The sequence below is a fragment of the Amblyomma maculatum genome, unplaced genomic scaffold, assembly GCF_055883805.1.
Source record: "Amblyomma maculatum isolate TAMU_Amacu unplaced genomic scaffold, ASM5588380v1 scaffold_13, whole genome shotgun sequence".
In the NCBI taxonomy this organism is placed as follows: domain Eukaryota; kingdom Metazoa; phylum Arthropoda; class Arachnida; order Ixodida; family Ixodidae; genus Amblyomma; species Amblyomma maculatum.
This window is the reverse complement of record NW_028146738.1, coordinates 22,613,365-22,629,903: the sequence shown is the minus strand read 5'-3', so window position 1 is coordinate 22,629,903 and position 16,539 is coordinate 22,613,365. Positions and strand designations below refer to the sequence as shown.

At 44.6% G+C, this 16,539-nt stretch overlaps 1 protein-coding gene across 3 annotated transcripts in view; it reads right to left on the bottom strand.

Annotated features, from left to right (window-relative positions):
• Tsc1 (tuberous sclerosis 1 protein hamartin) overlaps positions 1–16,539 on the bottom strand; it is an 87,590-nt gene that overhangs the window by 45,687 nt on the left and 25,364 nt on the right. For all 3 annotated transcript variants that reach the window (XM_084585942.1, XM_084585940.1, XM_084585941.1), the window contains one exon: positions 8,351–8,456. In XM_084585942.1, coding sequence (XP_084442068.1) covers positions 8,351–8,456 — 106 coding nt within the window. The remainder of the gene's footprint in view (positions 1–8,350; positions 8,457–16,539) is intronic.

The following is a 16,539-nucleotide window of genomic DNA, read 5'->3' as shown; positions in this document are numbered from 1 at the left end:
TCTAGGACCAGCTCCTAACTCCACCATGAAGCTATGGTTTATTACGCAGTAGCCAGCAGGCCTAGCTGCCTGCAGCTTTTTCTTCCTGTGTTGTGTGCCGTACACGGCTAGGTCGTTCATGCGTTCGCGCGTGCGGGACGGTATTTCTTTTTTCTTGCCGCAGATTATCTTATTGCGAACTTTGTGCGAGATTGGCGATGATATTAGCCAGCGAAGCGCGAAGAAGATATGAACGCAGCTGCTTTCACTGCAAGGAATCGACGCACGGAAAAAGCGATTCGGCCTCTACGGACAGCTAGCATTGCCCCATCGACTGCTGCGATCATTATGAAAGACCAAGACAAGATTTTCAAAGCTCAGGGAGCATTGAAGATGGGGTCATAGAAAACTCCGATGTTATTTTTTTTTTTTTGCACATGGACAAAGTCCGTACTTTCATCGCTCGGTGCAATCACGCACGCAATGAGGTGTTCCGGAAAGCGGAAGGTGTATGTGCTGTAGTGGTGTAATGTAGTGCGTGGTCGTGTTTGAAGAAAATATTGATTTCTTCAAATAAATCAGCTTTGGAGTTAGTGCAACCTTTTCACTTGAGGTTTTGCTTGTCTACACACGTGCCTACTGCCAAGGTACGTCATTTTCATACCTAGGTTTGACCACTGGCTTATAATCGCAGATTTTTCATTACAACGATATTTCAAAATAACGAATGATTTTTTGCGGTCCCGTGGGATTCGTTATAGGGATTTGACTGTATACAGTCGAACCCGGATATATTGAATTTCGTTTATATCGAACTCACGGAATATCCACTTGAAAATCCCATGTAAAGGTATAGGAATGCCGCGTTATATATCAAACTCAATTTCACCGGTCGTTCGATATATGGAGCTCCGCACCACGCACTGAAAAGTGTGCCTTCCCCAAAGACGATCGCATCACCCTCGGCCGTTTGCCGCATGACGTTTTCAAGCCACGCGTGGAACGAATGAGAGAAGACAGTTCGGTAACAGCTGGTCTATGGAAGCGCCGCGCCCATTCCCCAAAGGCACGCGCATCTGCGGTTATCATTTTCTGCGCGCCAACACGTGACATTTGCAAGCCATGTGTGTGAATGAACCAGAGAGAACCGGTGGGAACGAGAGGGAAAAAACGCGATAGAGCGAAGTGCAAGGATATGCCCATTCTTTTGCCGAGCTATCTCTCCCCTTCCTCTCTCCCAGCCTTCGTTTGTAGTAGCATGCACTACGCATGCGCCAAGCCAGCTCAGCCCGTTTTCAGACAGAACGTCGGACGCTTTATCCAGCGTGTGTTACGAACCCTCTGTGTGCGGCGGCTGACATGACTATGGTGCCTGCGGACGTTAAGAAGTGGCAGATCTCTCTCTCTCAGTTTATTATTATTTTTTTTTGCGAGTCGTGCTTTCTTATCATTGTGCTGTACGCGCGGCGTAGCGTAAAATATGGCAGCTGCGGACGTTAAAAAGCGGCAGTTTTTTTTTTTTTTCCGGGAGTCATTTATTCTTGCTTGTGTGAATCAACGAAACCACGCCGTCAGCTGTGATCATGACACTGGCTTTTAGCATTTTTCGCTTCAAACAGCATTTAGCTATCGCGCTTTCCAATGATTTTGTGGCAGTGGACTACACCTGCCCCAAGCGCGGCGTGATAAATCGAACCAGGCTTGTGCAATCAAGCCATCACGGGCACTCTGCAAGTTCGCTCCAGGAGCTGTCAAAAGATAAATACACCATGGCGTTATCGCTGCGCAGCATTTTGGCACACTGCCAAGAAATCAGCTGTGGGTGAGACGACCGAAACGGAGTGGCGCGTGCCATCAACATGAAAGCGAACATGCTCGCGATTTCTGCCACGGCGACACAGAAACCTTGTTTTGAGCTGCCGCAGTAGCTCGAGCGGCGAGAGGGATGCAGTTCCAACAAGTTGGAAATTTTTCACTCTGTCGCTGCCGCTCGTCGCTGAGATCGCTCAATCGCTTGCATGTGAGCGAGCTGGCCTTAACGCATTTTTTTTTTTAAATTCTGGGGTGCAAAAGTGGAGGGTGGGTTCATTATGGGAGTGGGCTGATTACGCGACAAATAAGGTATTTTTTTTCGCATCGTATCCCAAGCAGATTTTTGTATATCAAACTATTTTGCGATCTCCTTCGAGTTCGATATATCCGGGTTCGACTGTATAACACCAATATGATAAAGGCATGTGGGCTTCAACATCCTGAGGCTACAGTGCTCCAGAATATTGGGTAGTGTGCTCACTCCGCGGCGGCTCGACGGGGAGCAGAGGCCCCGCGAATGTCGACAGGCTTCTGCTTCGTGGCGCCGACAGCAGGCGGCTGCACGGTAGACTTCATGGTAAGACTTTGAGCCGCCCCGTTGCTGTCCCCCAGTCACTGCATTGTGTGCATTTGTGGCTTCACTGTTGTTCTGTTGAGTGGTACTTTTTTAGTGCTTCTAGGGGGTCACTTTAGGTTTTTCATCACGTATGGTGCCAGTTCAGGTTCTCATTTAAGCTCATGTGGAAAGTGAGTGTTTTTATACTATGTGCATCAATGTACCCATGTTTTGTCTGCGATTGGAACTCGCGCTTTTCTTTCGCACATGGCGCGATAACCGGACATGTGGTGTGTACTAGTTGTTTGCTGCATTGGGACAGATTGCTAACATGTCGGCCCGTCATCAATACCATTACGACGCGCCTGGATGCAAAACTGAACATGTAGAGTGGAGAGCTGGCCATATTTGTAAGAATTGAAAAAAGCGGAAGGGCGCAAACACACAGAGGTACACAGGGCAACGCTGAACTAGCAACTGAAATTACTTTTAAGAAATTCATACTCTTCTTTACCATCATTTAAGAAGCCATGCATGCACACATGGCAAGAAAAAAATTAACAAATGACAATCACGAGGAAAATGAAATGCCAGTCATGGCACTTTATCTATGTGCGCTCTAAGGAGCTTAGGAACTGGAATTCTTTATTGAACAAGGTCACAAACGTGTCACTGACACTATTCTCAACATTTTTGATAATATGATATGCTTCTAGGATTTCATGTTGCAAGGCTTCACGTTGGTGCCCCAGAATGGCGATTTCATCAAATGCTGCCGGCAGTGTTTTGGCAAATTTGCCCCCTCATCGGAAAGTACAGGTCTTTCATGCTCACGAAGTTGGGCATTTAAGCAACGGTCTGTCTGTCCAACATACATTTTCCCGCATAATAATGGAATACACGGCAGCAATTAGAGGATGTTCGACAATGCTTTGCTGCTGCATGAGTGAAACCAAAGGCATGCGCTGCATCAGGAAATGGGTGCTTGAATGCATAATAACAAAATGAAGAGCCCACAGCTTTATCAGCCCTTAAGAAAAAATTACATCCCCTGTCTACCAATGCTACCCCGAAACGTTACCTTGCTTTATACCGATCATCATTCGGCTTCAAAGAGAAAGTGTCTGGAATAAATCCCATGCCACTAAACCACATGCTGCTACTACTGACGGTAAGTACTAACAGAAAGAGCTGTATAACTGCTGCATATGCAGTGGGGGGAAACATTGCAGGCACAAGTGACACTACGCGATCATCCCGACGTGCCAAGTGTACTGATTAACACTGATTGAACATGTGCACAGGGCAGAAATAAAGTTCCATTCAAGGTTCGCTTGGCCATCTCAGCATCACACACGCAAATGTTGCGATAATATTTCCATTTGTCGGCGCGGCTACTGCGACGCCAGCTGGGCACGGCAATGGTTTTTACCAGTGAAGACGTGCACAGCACCACCATGCGCCGCCGCGTCCTGTCGACACTGGCGGGGACACCTCAAGCGGTTCCTGTGAGCGCACTACCCAATATTCTAGTTCATTGTACCGAGGCTATGCATGGGCTACTGAGACGGATCTTGGGCTGGCAACTGAGCACAACACCCTCAACCGCCAAGATAAGTTGAATGAAATGGCCTTGCCACAAAAGGAGTATAGTTACTCCCTTTAAGACAAGTCTGAGCGGAGCATGAAATTTTTTTATAATCGGAATTCCACCTTAGCAGGAGTTTCGCGGTATATTTCAGAAGATTTTGATTTCTTAATGTTCCCTGTTCTGTCGTCTCAGTACGCATGCACAGAGCTATCTGGCACTTCAGTCTGTGGATTAACGATTGAGTACTTAAGCTTTACATGCGCCCCATGGAACAATGATGCTGATAACTTTAAAGTAAGCCACTTGAGGTGTGAACACCCAAGGAAGCGTTGAATGAAGGGTATCTCGTTTGGATTTAAGAAATACAACACTGAAGGAAATGAAAAAAATTGCGCCAGAGAGGCCCTGTGTTTCCCTTTATTTTCTGCCACACTACATGGTTTACCCCTTGCTATTTTTAAAAATGCCCATGTGTAGAGTTTTTACTCGTCAGTCATGACAGTGGCTCGGTGATGGTAGCAGGCGCACGTGCTACTTCACTTTCAACTGATACCGTCGCACCGTCGGCACTCGGACATTCTTCATATCCTGCTAGTCCCGCCCGTCTCAATATTATAAAACTCTGTGGGAGCTAAGGATGCTAAGTGTAGGTCGACATTAGCCGCGAGAACTTTGCAGTCGAGCTCGGGAAAGGGATCTATGGCAGATAAAAAATGAAGCGACAGCTCAGGCAGCTCCGGCCAACAGTAGTTTAAATTTGGGCTGCTGCTAGAGCACACCACTTGCCGTGCACCAGCAATCACGAAGTCAGCATTTGCGTCATGATCTGTGTCATTTTACCCGTCTATGTAGATGGAGAAAACCGTTTGAATCACAGTGGCAGGGAAAAAAAAAAAATTAAATAATAAAAATCTCTTCAACTTTAAATCGACGTGCCTTAGCAATAAATGTGCCTATTGCTGCAGGACAAGTGACAACAAAGCCACAAAATGTCCCACTTTTCTCATAACATAGAAACTGCGATGGAGCTGGTGTCATTAAGTGGTCCCAAAATTATCGTAAAGCAACAGTGTATTAGGCTCATTCAGCCGAAAAGTCATCACGGTAACCAAGAATTCAGGACTGTAATCCCGAAACGTGTCTGAAAAAAATATGCAATTGAATAATGTAAATTTTTCATCATTGGGGTGTGAACCCAGATCCTCTGCATGACAGGCAGGCACTCAACACATAGGCCACGAAGTGTGTTAAAGGGGAATCTAGTGAACGGGTTGTGGTACATGCGACATACTAACGTGTGTTTGGGATGCACAGTGATGTTAGAGTAATATTAATTTTAGAAATTTAAGTAATTTAAGTCAGAAAAATGTTATTAAAAACACTGAGCAATGAAATGGCAGTGTTAAAAGGTGCTACCATGTCTACTCTTAAGGCTTAAGCTTAAGCGTCTCTCAATTTTTATAGTGTGCCATCACTAAGTTCTGAGTCATCGATTTTGCTGTAAGCCTTACCTTGAGACTTTAGCCTCAAACTGAAAGCAAAATGAAATGTTACATGATTTCACACATAATCCGAATCTGGCCAACTTAGCTAAATCACCTGCAACCTTTTTTTATGCTTCACATACTTTGCAGGAAAAAATTCTATCTGAGACTTCAGAAGCAGCCACCTTTCCCAGTAAGGAAATAAGTTAAAATAGCTTTCACTGTGTGAGTGCTAAGTCAACTAACAGATGTAGAGGCTTGCTCAGTATGGAAGAGAATGACAAGTTTCCACAAAACAAAGTCGTTTTGTGCAAACTTATCACTCGATGAATTCGATGATTTTTCACTACTAAAGCCAAAAATAGTTTTTGCCAATATACATCAAAGGAAACTCTAGTTACCAAAGAGGGAAGAGTGTGCTTGTCGCACATAGTTATGGAGCAATCATTTATTGAATGCTTAAAATTTGCTTCCATTCGTAATGAGTAGCTCTGTATTTTGTGCCATTTTGCAAGCCATAAGGAATATCCTGCACTAACGTGAACGTGACACAGAGATCCGGCCATGATAGATTGCAGAGATGCCCTGCCTCTCCTACCTACCCACAACAGCAAGAATGCTTCCCAGCACCTTGGAACAAAGGCATGGGAAAGCTACCTTGTGGATCTGAGAACTACAAGCAGGGAAGCTTCTTTGCTGAGTTCTCTTGCGAGATAGGGTTTAATTTTTTTTCTCCTCTGCTTTTCTTGAAAGTGCCACATGGATGCTAGCACACTGCACTGAGACCCACGAGTCGTCACCGCGAAAGTTTGGTCATCCAAACGGCCAACCGAATGTTTCCACACTCTTTGTTCTGTCTGCAAATTTCCCTCAATCGAGTTCATCTTAACATTTGTAAACTGCACTAAAAAAAAAAAAAAGAAAAAAAAAACAAAAAAAACACACACTTCCTGCCCCATGCATGAAGGGCATTCAAAAATTTTTGCATGTAACACAATAAGACATCATCCAATCAAAAAAACTGGCTGATGCTTGTGGTACTCAGTGATACATAATTTGAGAGCAGTTCTTCAGATATTTTAGTTTTGATATATGCCGGGGCAAAGAATTCAAGAAAAACAAATGTGTTTCTATGCACATCCGCCAGAGCATACTCTATATTTTCCCACATAACCATCCTTAAACTGGCATTAATTCCTTTAATAGTTCTTGCTTGTTGTAAGAAGGTGCTGGCATCACACCTGCTGGCGCCGCTATCCCGTTTCTTTGACCTCACTTCAAGCAGCAGACAGACGATGTAAGTGCATTCCGCTTTTGCATAAACACATTCCATCGCGAACAATATAAGCATTCCTTAAGATCCACTGTTAAGGGCACAATGCGACTGTATTATTGGCTCCTGTCTGCGGTTTTGGATTAACATTTGCGTTAATGCACCTTGCTGCTTGCTTAATCAGAACTCTATTAATATGAGCCTCTACTATTTCATGGAATTGTGGATAATCATCATTTCTGCACTGTTTTCATCTCAAAAGCAGATGATCATTAAGCAGCGACTTTATGACTATTGCCATTGCCCAAATAATTTCACAATGAGACCAACAGTTTTGGCAGTTCTCTGGGGTTTATTCAATAATTTGGCCTTTGGACATTATGGACATTTGTTTCTTTCAAGTTCTCTGAACCCCTATTTAACAAGATTTTACTGTGCAGTAAAATCTAAAAAATTAGTCTGACCCTCTTAAGAAATTCGGACTACCGGTAGGGTCCCAGTTAATGCCCGCATAGGGCCCATGGTATCGGACACTGGTCACCGCTGCAGCTGGGCTCAAACCAGCGAATTTGGACGAGAGACCGTGTCAAGATATGACAAGCGGAGCTGAAAACAGTCCAAATATCCTCCAGGCCAGAACTGCATGATGTGTTGTTGCTTAAAGTGCCCCTGAAATGCTACTTGGGGTAAAATTCTAATGCACCGGCTTCTAATGTGCACCTGCTCATTGGACATTGCCAATTTGGCGGAGTGGGACGGGATGGGGCATGGCGAAGCCGCTGTCGAGACTTGTTTTCTTCTTTTTCTTGCGCACCGGTGTGGGTTGAGTTGAGGGGGGAGAGGAGGAGCATTATTTTCGACTGCCCATATGTTCAGTGCTAGCTCAGAAATTTTTGTGCTGCGGAGAGGATTGATGGGAAACCAATTGCTAGGCGCGATTTATAATTCTAGTAAATAGCTTTTCATGAGACTAAGTACTTTCTATATACGAGAAATGAAAGATGTGGGCCTCCACTGCCGAAAAATAGCGTTGCCATGTAGTTCTGCAGTCACATCTAGGAGCCTTGCTCCAGCCTGCTACGGTGGTGGCCCTGCCATGCATGATCCAGACAGATGAGTGCAGTTTTGTGCACTTTCGGACAATGACCGGCAAATCGCAGGTCTTTTATATACCTTTTTCAAAGAGGTGTCTCGCCATTTTGATGCCAATGCGTTTCTCTTGCTCTTTCATTCTTCCCGCACACTGACACTGTGTGCTTGTCACGCTGTTTGCTGTTATTGAAGCCTCCTGACACATGACGCCGCCACTTGTGAGGAAGGGTCACTGCTACGGCATTATAATGTTAAGAAGCGTGCGGGGACCTTTACATTTTAAAGCAGCGCTGCTTCGACATTCTCGACAGTGTGCACACAGTAAGCATTAGATGGAGTCAACACTACCGTGCAGTTTTCATCGTGAAAGTAGACAGCCACTACCAAAACGTTTTGCTAATTCAGAGTTTCAGGTAATTCTGACAGTTTTTCCGGTTTCTTGAAGTTCGGATAATTGAGGTTTTATAGTAGTTAACGTAAAGTAAGCTTAAGGATGAGCTATGATGTAACAGCACAATCTAGTGACTGTCATGCGCACACAGTGACAAATATTAATGCCATACCATCACCACTGTGCGAAGGCGCTTTGTTTCCAAGATCCCTGAGAGGTATGTCGTCCTTGGCTGCACTTGCAATGCTCCTGGCTGCTTCAGATTCCCCCGTCATTTGCTGCAACAAATATTTAAATTTTTAATAGCAGCACAAAAAAATAAATAAATAAAAAGAGGCTTTACGATACAAGAAGCCGCTGAACCAATTGCATCTTCAACTAACTGTTTTCAACCTGACTCTGATCAAAAATACTGCTACATCAACTCAATACTTTGCAGCTTAAAGCACCAAGAGGATTAGCTGCATCCGTTTAGGTCAAATAACAATCACAGTTAAACCTCAATGTAACGAACCTCCATGTAGCGAATTTTTCAATACTATGGAGTTTTTCAATTCCCCAACGCCGCCCCCATTGAAGTGCATGTATTTCAAAACTCCATGTAACGAACATGCCGTGGCGGTTGACCTTGCTATAACGAACTCGTGGTGCCGACTGTCCCTTAACTAGTGCTGAATCACTGGAAATTTGGCAGAACTCCACAAGTTTCAGGACGGTAAAACATGAACTGACTTGAAAGGAAAGCCTACAAAGCAGCAAGCGACTGCAGTTGATATTACGCGGCGCATATCAGCGCCGACGGCACCTTTACGTGGAAAACGCAGCAGTCTCCGCTGCTTTCGCTTTCGGAATGTGGCACTACGGTAGTTCATGCCAGCGTTCTTAGATGAGAGACTCTTATCTAAGAACGTTTGTTCAAGCTCACAAACAGCGAAAAAGTTTGCCAATGACTATGTTACTTCCTAATGCGAAATTTGAGTGCAGCTCATCAGCTATTTCACCTTTTCGATAGATTGAGGCAAAGATTTCGAGCAAGACATGTATGTACAATTACACATATTCCTTCAACAAAGACTCCACTAACAGTCCTTGACTGTCATAAAGGCAGCTTTGTGATCGGAGAAATGAATAGAGCAATTAAGTTATCGGGAGGTGTTATCGGTAGGGGGGCGCAGCAATCGGTGAACACACGCGGTCGCTCGCCGCCACGGAGGAAGAGGGGGGCTGAGCTGAGAGGCTGGGAGGGGGGGGGGGGGGGGGCGGAGCTGGTTACGAGGCCCGCCGCCCGCCGCCGATGGCTACGCGAAACAGGCGCCAAAGCGCTGCGCTCTAAAATAACAGAAAAACTCGCGGTGAGCTGTGTGCGTCCATCGCTGCCATGCGGTTGCTCGCAGGCTCCCGCACATCGGTAGCGGGAATAGTGTAGCGTGCCGGCAAGTGCTACCGCTTACCGCTACCACGCCAGCGTCAGCACGAGGGCGACAGATGGTGCCACGTTTCTGTCAAATTTCGGCGGACTCCGCACGCCAGAACCAATCAGCGCGTGCTGTGCTGACGCTGTGCACGCTATTAACCGTTTTCATCACCCCCACCACCACCACTGGCGATGGAGGTAGTGTCGGTTTCCTAGTGCAACGGTGGTGGGCGAGCGTGAGCATGCTTGGAGGCGCAAGCGCCTCCCCGCTCGGCGACGACGCGAACATGCGCGCTCTCTCCCAGACTGATTCCTCCTTCACCCCCTTTCCCTACTCCTTCGTTGACACGTCGCGCGAGCCGCGGCGGAGGTCAAGGCTGCCGCTGCTGTCGCGTTGTGCTCTCTCTGAATGTGATCGCGAAACTTTTCAGTTTCTATGACTTCGAATAATTTTACTGCAAACACTTTCAAGGTAGTTTCCCTTACAATGAATTCTTAATCTGGTTTTCGCTATGCACGGTCCTTTGGGTCTTCACGCGAAAACTGCATATACCAAAAACCTGGATGTAACGAAAAATCTTGGTGATTTTACAAGTTCGTTATAACCAGGTTTAACTGTAATTATGTGGCTTCTAAGCTAACTTCAGAAGCTGCCAGCTACTGCAGCTTCTGCAGTAGCTGCAGAATTTCTAATTTTAGAAATTTACTTCAGAGGTCAGAAAGCTACCATTTGAACTGCCGTTACCTCAGTGCTGGCCAAACCATTCGTCACAATACTGCTTCGGTGAAATCTCAATCAAGTCAACTTGATTTTTCCTATGGGAAATGATATTCGTATATTTATGCATGCTTAAAGGTGGATGTGAAAAACAACTGCCCATCTTCTGCCCTCATTCCATAACACAAAAGAAAAACACTTTTGTGAATACGATTGAATGAGCAATAATTAAGCAGAAAATGCATGTAGTGTGTGTCCATGTTTTGAGAAATCCAGAATACTGCGTTAAAGCTTTACTCACTCCTTCCTTCTCAACCTAACACCACACAGAAAGCTATATATCTTGATAGTAAGCACAAAAAGGCAACAACGAACAAGGAGACAACACAAGCACTCACTCACAATTGAATGCTTATTTTGAAAAACAGTGTACAGGCCAACTGATGACAAGAATGCTGTAAAGACTGCTTCATGAACCAGAGTGGATGGTAGAGACTATGGCCATTGCAACAATTTCAGCACCTCCAGCAGAACTTGACGGTAAATACAAGTAACCCCTGCACGTAATATGAAGCTTAAGAATGAGAAAATTTACGCTATACCACCTTAAACCGACCTTCAGGGACAAGAAGCAAAACATGCTTAGCCGAGCTTCGCAGGCTGCCTCCAGACTACCTTCTACGTGCTCTTTTTGCAGGCCGTTCTCCTTTAAAGGTTATACAAATTCCTGCGCCGTCTACTGTGCAGCTGTGAACAGTATATGATGGCGATCAGATGCATCCCCATGTTCTGTAAAACCTCAATACATGCAGCAAAGAAATGAGTGGCAATGCAAACAGTGCTGCCAGCTGGATACACAATGCATACCGCAGGCGCGGCGACAGTGGTGTAGTGCAGCAGCTTGTGAAATCGTTCGATTCCGCATACTTTCGCCATTGCGAAAGCAGCCAGAATTCTTTTTTCACAATTTTCGGATGCTCTCCCTCTTTGCCCCTATGCGCTGCGAAGAAGCCATTGTGGCAGCTAGCTGTCGCAGCATTCTTTTTATGCTGCGTTCCCCAGACCTGGCACACTCATAACGCATTGATGTTTAGCGCTTGACCCCAATGTTCTTGGGCATCTTGAACAGGCTGCTGTGTTTCTGCGCTTCATGTCATGCAACTGCAGGAGCGTCTGTCTGTATGTTAGTGCAGTTTTTTTTTTAACGTGTTGTGTTCCCATTGGGGGCCTAATGTCAGAAAAAAGCGTGTCAGTAATGTTCTCTGAAGTCTATGAGAAAACCACATGCCACTCCCACAGCTTAGAGGTGGCAAAGTAGAGGGGGTAATCCTCTTTCCACTTGAGGAGTAGACAGAAGGTGACTGCCACAGGAAGAACCCAAAGAGAGGCTGCTGTGGACTGCACGACTTCATGGCGGTTGCTGCGGGAACAACCTGACGGTGGCTACCGCAGAAGGTGGGGAAGAAATTGAGCCGAGAAAAAGAGCACAGACATCAGAACAGTGCACATGTGCCACGTGCTACTGTCCATCAAAGTGGTTGTGTGCGACTTCCCTTCACAGTTTAACGGTGCTGTGTGGTGCTTGTGAATGGGCGTCATGGAAGTGGGACCTTCAATAGACTGACATACAAAGCATCCAAAAGTCGCAAGTTTTCTGCGACTAAAATTAAGATGTCAGAAAGGTAGCCGCCAGCTACAAACAGATTAATTTGTGAATGAAGCTGGACAGCTCTAGTCAAATCTCATTAACACAATCCCACATCATATGTTTTTTGGAATAATATTGCTTTCTTTTTCATTTCTGGCCAACGTCCTGTACAGGCAATGCATTTTTGTACGGCTTATACAACTGTATTTTCATATAGGTTACAGATTCAAATTTCCCTCCAAGAGGAAGCGAACAGTGGGTGGCAGAGTTGTGTAATGAACACCCCCCCCCTCCCCCCTATCACACTTTTGTTGCTAGAATTTTCTCTTTAGATAATTTGTATTGGGCCCCTCAGTTTCGTGCCTTCGCTTGTTGCAGGCTACAGTGTTGACCTTTGCAGCATGTTAAAATGCTGCGCGCCAATAACATCTCTGCATGTCTTTATCATTTGACGAGATCTCCTACGGGAATCTTTCAGTAAAGTTGGCAGAGCACTGTCTCAGACACTCTTTGCGGTTTTGTCGTCAGTGTGGAGCTAAGCTACAAGACTGCAACTCGTTTCTAAAAGTTTCAGAACAACGAAAAGTCCATCATTAAATGACAGGTTACTCAAAGCATGATAATAAAACTAAGTTCTTTGCTAAGTATGTTTCATTCATGACCATATGGGGCCTGTTTTGGATGATAAGATTTTTGAGTAATAACGTTTGAAGTCAATTCCTAATAGAATCTTATCAACAAGATTCCCCCAAAATAGTCAGCAGTACATAAAATATGCTACTTAATAGGAAGTCACCACAGCACGACGCTAGTATCCGCGGCTGAAAATGAGCACTAACGGCAACGCGAAATTGAACTGAACAAAAAAAAAAAAAAAAAAAAAAAAAAAGTGCGATGTAACAGCAAAGTGCAGCATCTAACGTATGGCTCTGCAACTGGTAGCCCCATGGCCACAAATATCCCATGCCATCGCTAGAACTGGCGACAGACATCTGGTCCTCATTCACACCATTTGTTTTCCTTGCTGGGACAGCACCGTTCACACATCTTCTCTATTCTAAAACCATGCAACAACTGCATTCCAGCTCACGCTGCATATCACTGTGTTCAGGCCGTTTGATCCATTTGCATGTTTGAAAACGTGCTCTTCATTGCTAAACACATTGCATGTTCAGAACCTAATAAAATTTCAAATATGGCAGAAGGGAAATCACGTTATGAGGGAACATACTAAGGGAGTAAGTGTCCTAAAACCTATTCTTATGTTATGAAGTCACACTTATGGAATCTTAAAAAAAAATGCCCTTTTGCTCGCTGATTCCTAATAGGTCATTTAATTTTATGTAAAACAAGTATTTGTGCACGTAACATGCTGTTGAGAACTTCCAAGAAATTTTGCGGTAAAGAAGTGGTAAAAATGCATGCCATTGGTTTCTCCCAAGATCAAACATTGCAATAAGGGCAAAAATTACAATTCTGCCTTCCACAGGTATTCCTTTGATGATGATGATGATGATGAACAGGTTTTTTTTGGCGCAAGGGCATCTTAGGCCAAAGAGCGCCAAACACAAGGTGAAGTGTCGACTGAAGTTAATAAAATGTCCGATGTGTGGTGTTTATGATGAACTTAAAAACGGTGGTGTATAGGGCCTAAAAGTTATTTCGGAGTGTATAGTCTAAAAACAGTGGTGTATAGGGCCTAAAACATTGAATTTCGATGTATAGTGGTCAGAGTAAAAAGAAAAAGAAAGCTATCTAAGTAAAAGAAACGGGCTTACGCCCATGTTGATGAATAATTCCGCATAAAAAGCCTACTTTTAATAAATATTTAAAAACTCTATCTAAAGAGAACATTGGATCATCACCAAGAAAGATGGACGGATGTGTGGGTATATGTTGCTTGTGTAATTCAGGAAAATGATGTCTCCTTCGCTGTTGAAGTCTCGGACATTCAATTAAAACATGGATCACTGTTAGTCGGTCTCCGCATCTCGAGCAATGTGGTGCAGGAGAGTTTGTTAAAAGGTATGAATGTGTTGTACATGTGTGACCTATCCTCAGCCGGCACAGAGCTATTTCTTTGAATCTGTTTCATTTTTCTGTAGTGTACCTGCCTACCCTTGGTTTTATTGTGTGTAGTTTATTCTCAGTAGCTGTGTCCCACTCCTCTTGCCATTGTTGTTGAATCATGTTTTTGATGTGTGGCTTGAGGTCCTGATATGATATGTTGTCAATGTCTGTAGTGTTTCGAAGGGCAGCTGATGCAGCAAGCCTATCAGCTGCCTCGTTACCTGGTATACAGCGGTGGCCTGGCACCCAACACAGTGTAGTTTTAAGTTCTAGTTTAAGGGCAGACATAAGGGTGTTAAGAGAGAATTCAGGACTGGGTTCTTATTATGCCACTTCCAAAAGGATAGGGACGTTAAAACACTGAGGGAGTCTGTATAGATGATCGATGTCTGTATTTTATTTTCTATAATGTGTCTCACAGCTAGCAAGATTCCATGGCATTCAGCGGTAAATATACTTCTATGTCTGTTCAGTGTTTTTGAAGGTGAAAATTGCGGTCCATGTGCTGCACAGGACACTTGAGCAGACTTTGAAGCATCACTATAATATTCATCACAAGTGCACTTCACCTGAAGTAACATGAAGCGCTGCTGTATGGCAATAGGGGATGCGTGCTTCCCCACTTCAAGAAACGACAGGTCACAATTAACACCGTGCATTTCCCAAGGGGCAATTATGTCTTTTATGGAAGTTGTATGAAGACTGGTAACCGGAACGTCCAGATGTTCAATATGCGTGGCAACTCTGATTGGGTATGGTGGTGTTAGGGACGGTTTTCTTCAGAAAAGTGCTGTGCCAGTTTTGTCAAGCAGGAGCCGGCGACATGGATGATCCAGTTGGCACAGTACCTTCATAGCATAAGTCAGAGAAGTAAATTGTCTCCTTCGTTGCAGTGACCATCGGTTCGCCTCGACATAAAGGCTAGCAATTGGGCAAGTTCGAAAAGCGCCCGTGGCGAGGTGAAGGCCGAGGTGGTGCACGGGATCGAGCAATTTTAGCGCAGAGGATGATGCTGACACATAGACCGTGGAGCAATAGTCAATGCGTGATAGAACTACACTATTCAGAAGGCTCAGAAGCAGCGTTGCCAGATTGGAAAGTGGCCGCGACACCAGAACCTCGGATGAAATTTCCCCAGATTTCCCCAGAATCCAAAATTGCTATAAAATGCTTAAACATGACCAAGAATTAGCTGTCATCACTCATTTTATTAAAATAAAAGCATGTCATGCAGCCCCTAATCATCACTTTGGGCGTCATATATGTAGAATCCGCGTATCACATCATTGGTGATAACGAATTTCACGCAACACATTATCACCTTGGCACATCTGCCTGGATGCCTATGTTGAGCGAATCCGTACAATGGCATCCAGAGTTTTCAGCAGCCCTTGCTTCAGTACATTGTCTTCACACATGTAACTTGACTAAAGACCCGCTTCATTGCTGCATTTGACAGGGCATGAGAGACAGGCCAGTGCATACAATGCCAGTTCCTTGTAGGGCTTTCACCCATGGCGTTTTCGTCTTTGAAAACTTCGACCCATAATGTTGCAGAGTCCTCTGGAAGTTTGCCGTCGAAGCCAGCTTCCTCACTCCAAAGATGCATAAAAATTCACCTGCATTGCACTTCAGTCACTTCAATACCATCCAGGTTTTCTTCTCTTGGGATTGAGCGGCCGCTTGCGCATCCTAGTGCTAAACGTTTGGATCAGCAGCGCCGCTGAGTGGTTTTCCCCAGATATCACCAGATTTTGTCTGGTGTAGTAGTTCGTGTACTTGGACACCAGGAGCTCCAACAATTCACCAGATTTCCGAAATCTGGTGGCGAATTTCACCAGATGGCAACGCTGCTCAGAAGGCAGTCGCGGTCTGTGCCCCATGACTGGTGAGAGAATTTTTAACAGATTCATTGCTTTGAGACACTTCAGTCGCAACAGTTTTATGTGGGCAATGAAGGAAAGTTTTTCGCCAACAACTACGCCAAGAAATTTATGTTCCTTTTTAAAGGCAAGGCTATGACCATTCAGTGTAATGTTAGGGTCAGGCCAGATGCCACGCTGCTTAGAGAAAAGTATACAAACACTCTTTTCAGAGTTAAATTTAAACCCATTGTCATCAGCCCACCTGGACAATTTGTTTACATCTAGCTGGATCTGTCGTTCACAGATGGCCAGGTTGCAAGATTTGAAGTTTATCTGGACGTCATCAACGTATACAGAATAATAAATAGTTTTTGGCAGCACGCTTTTTAAAGAGTTCATTTTGACTATGAAAAGTGTGCAACTGAGAACTCCACCTTGAGGGACACCATTTTCCTGTATGTACTGCTTTGAATATGCATTGCCAACACGAACTTTGAATGTCCGTTCAGACAAGTAACTTCGTATTGTATTCAACATGTTCCCTGTGATGCTAAGAGAGAAGAGGTCGCAGATGATACCATAGCGCCAAGTTGTATCATATGCTTTTTCAAGATCGAAAAACACAGATAAACAATGTTGTTTATGT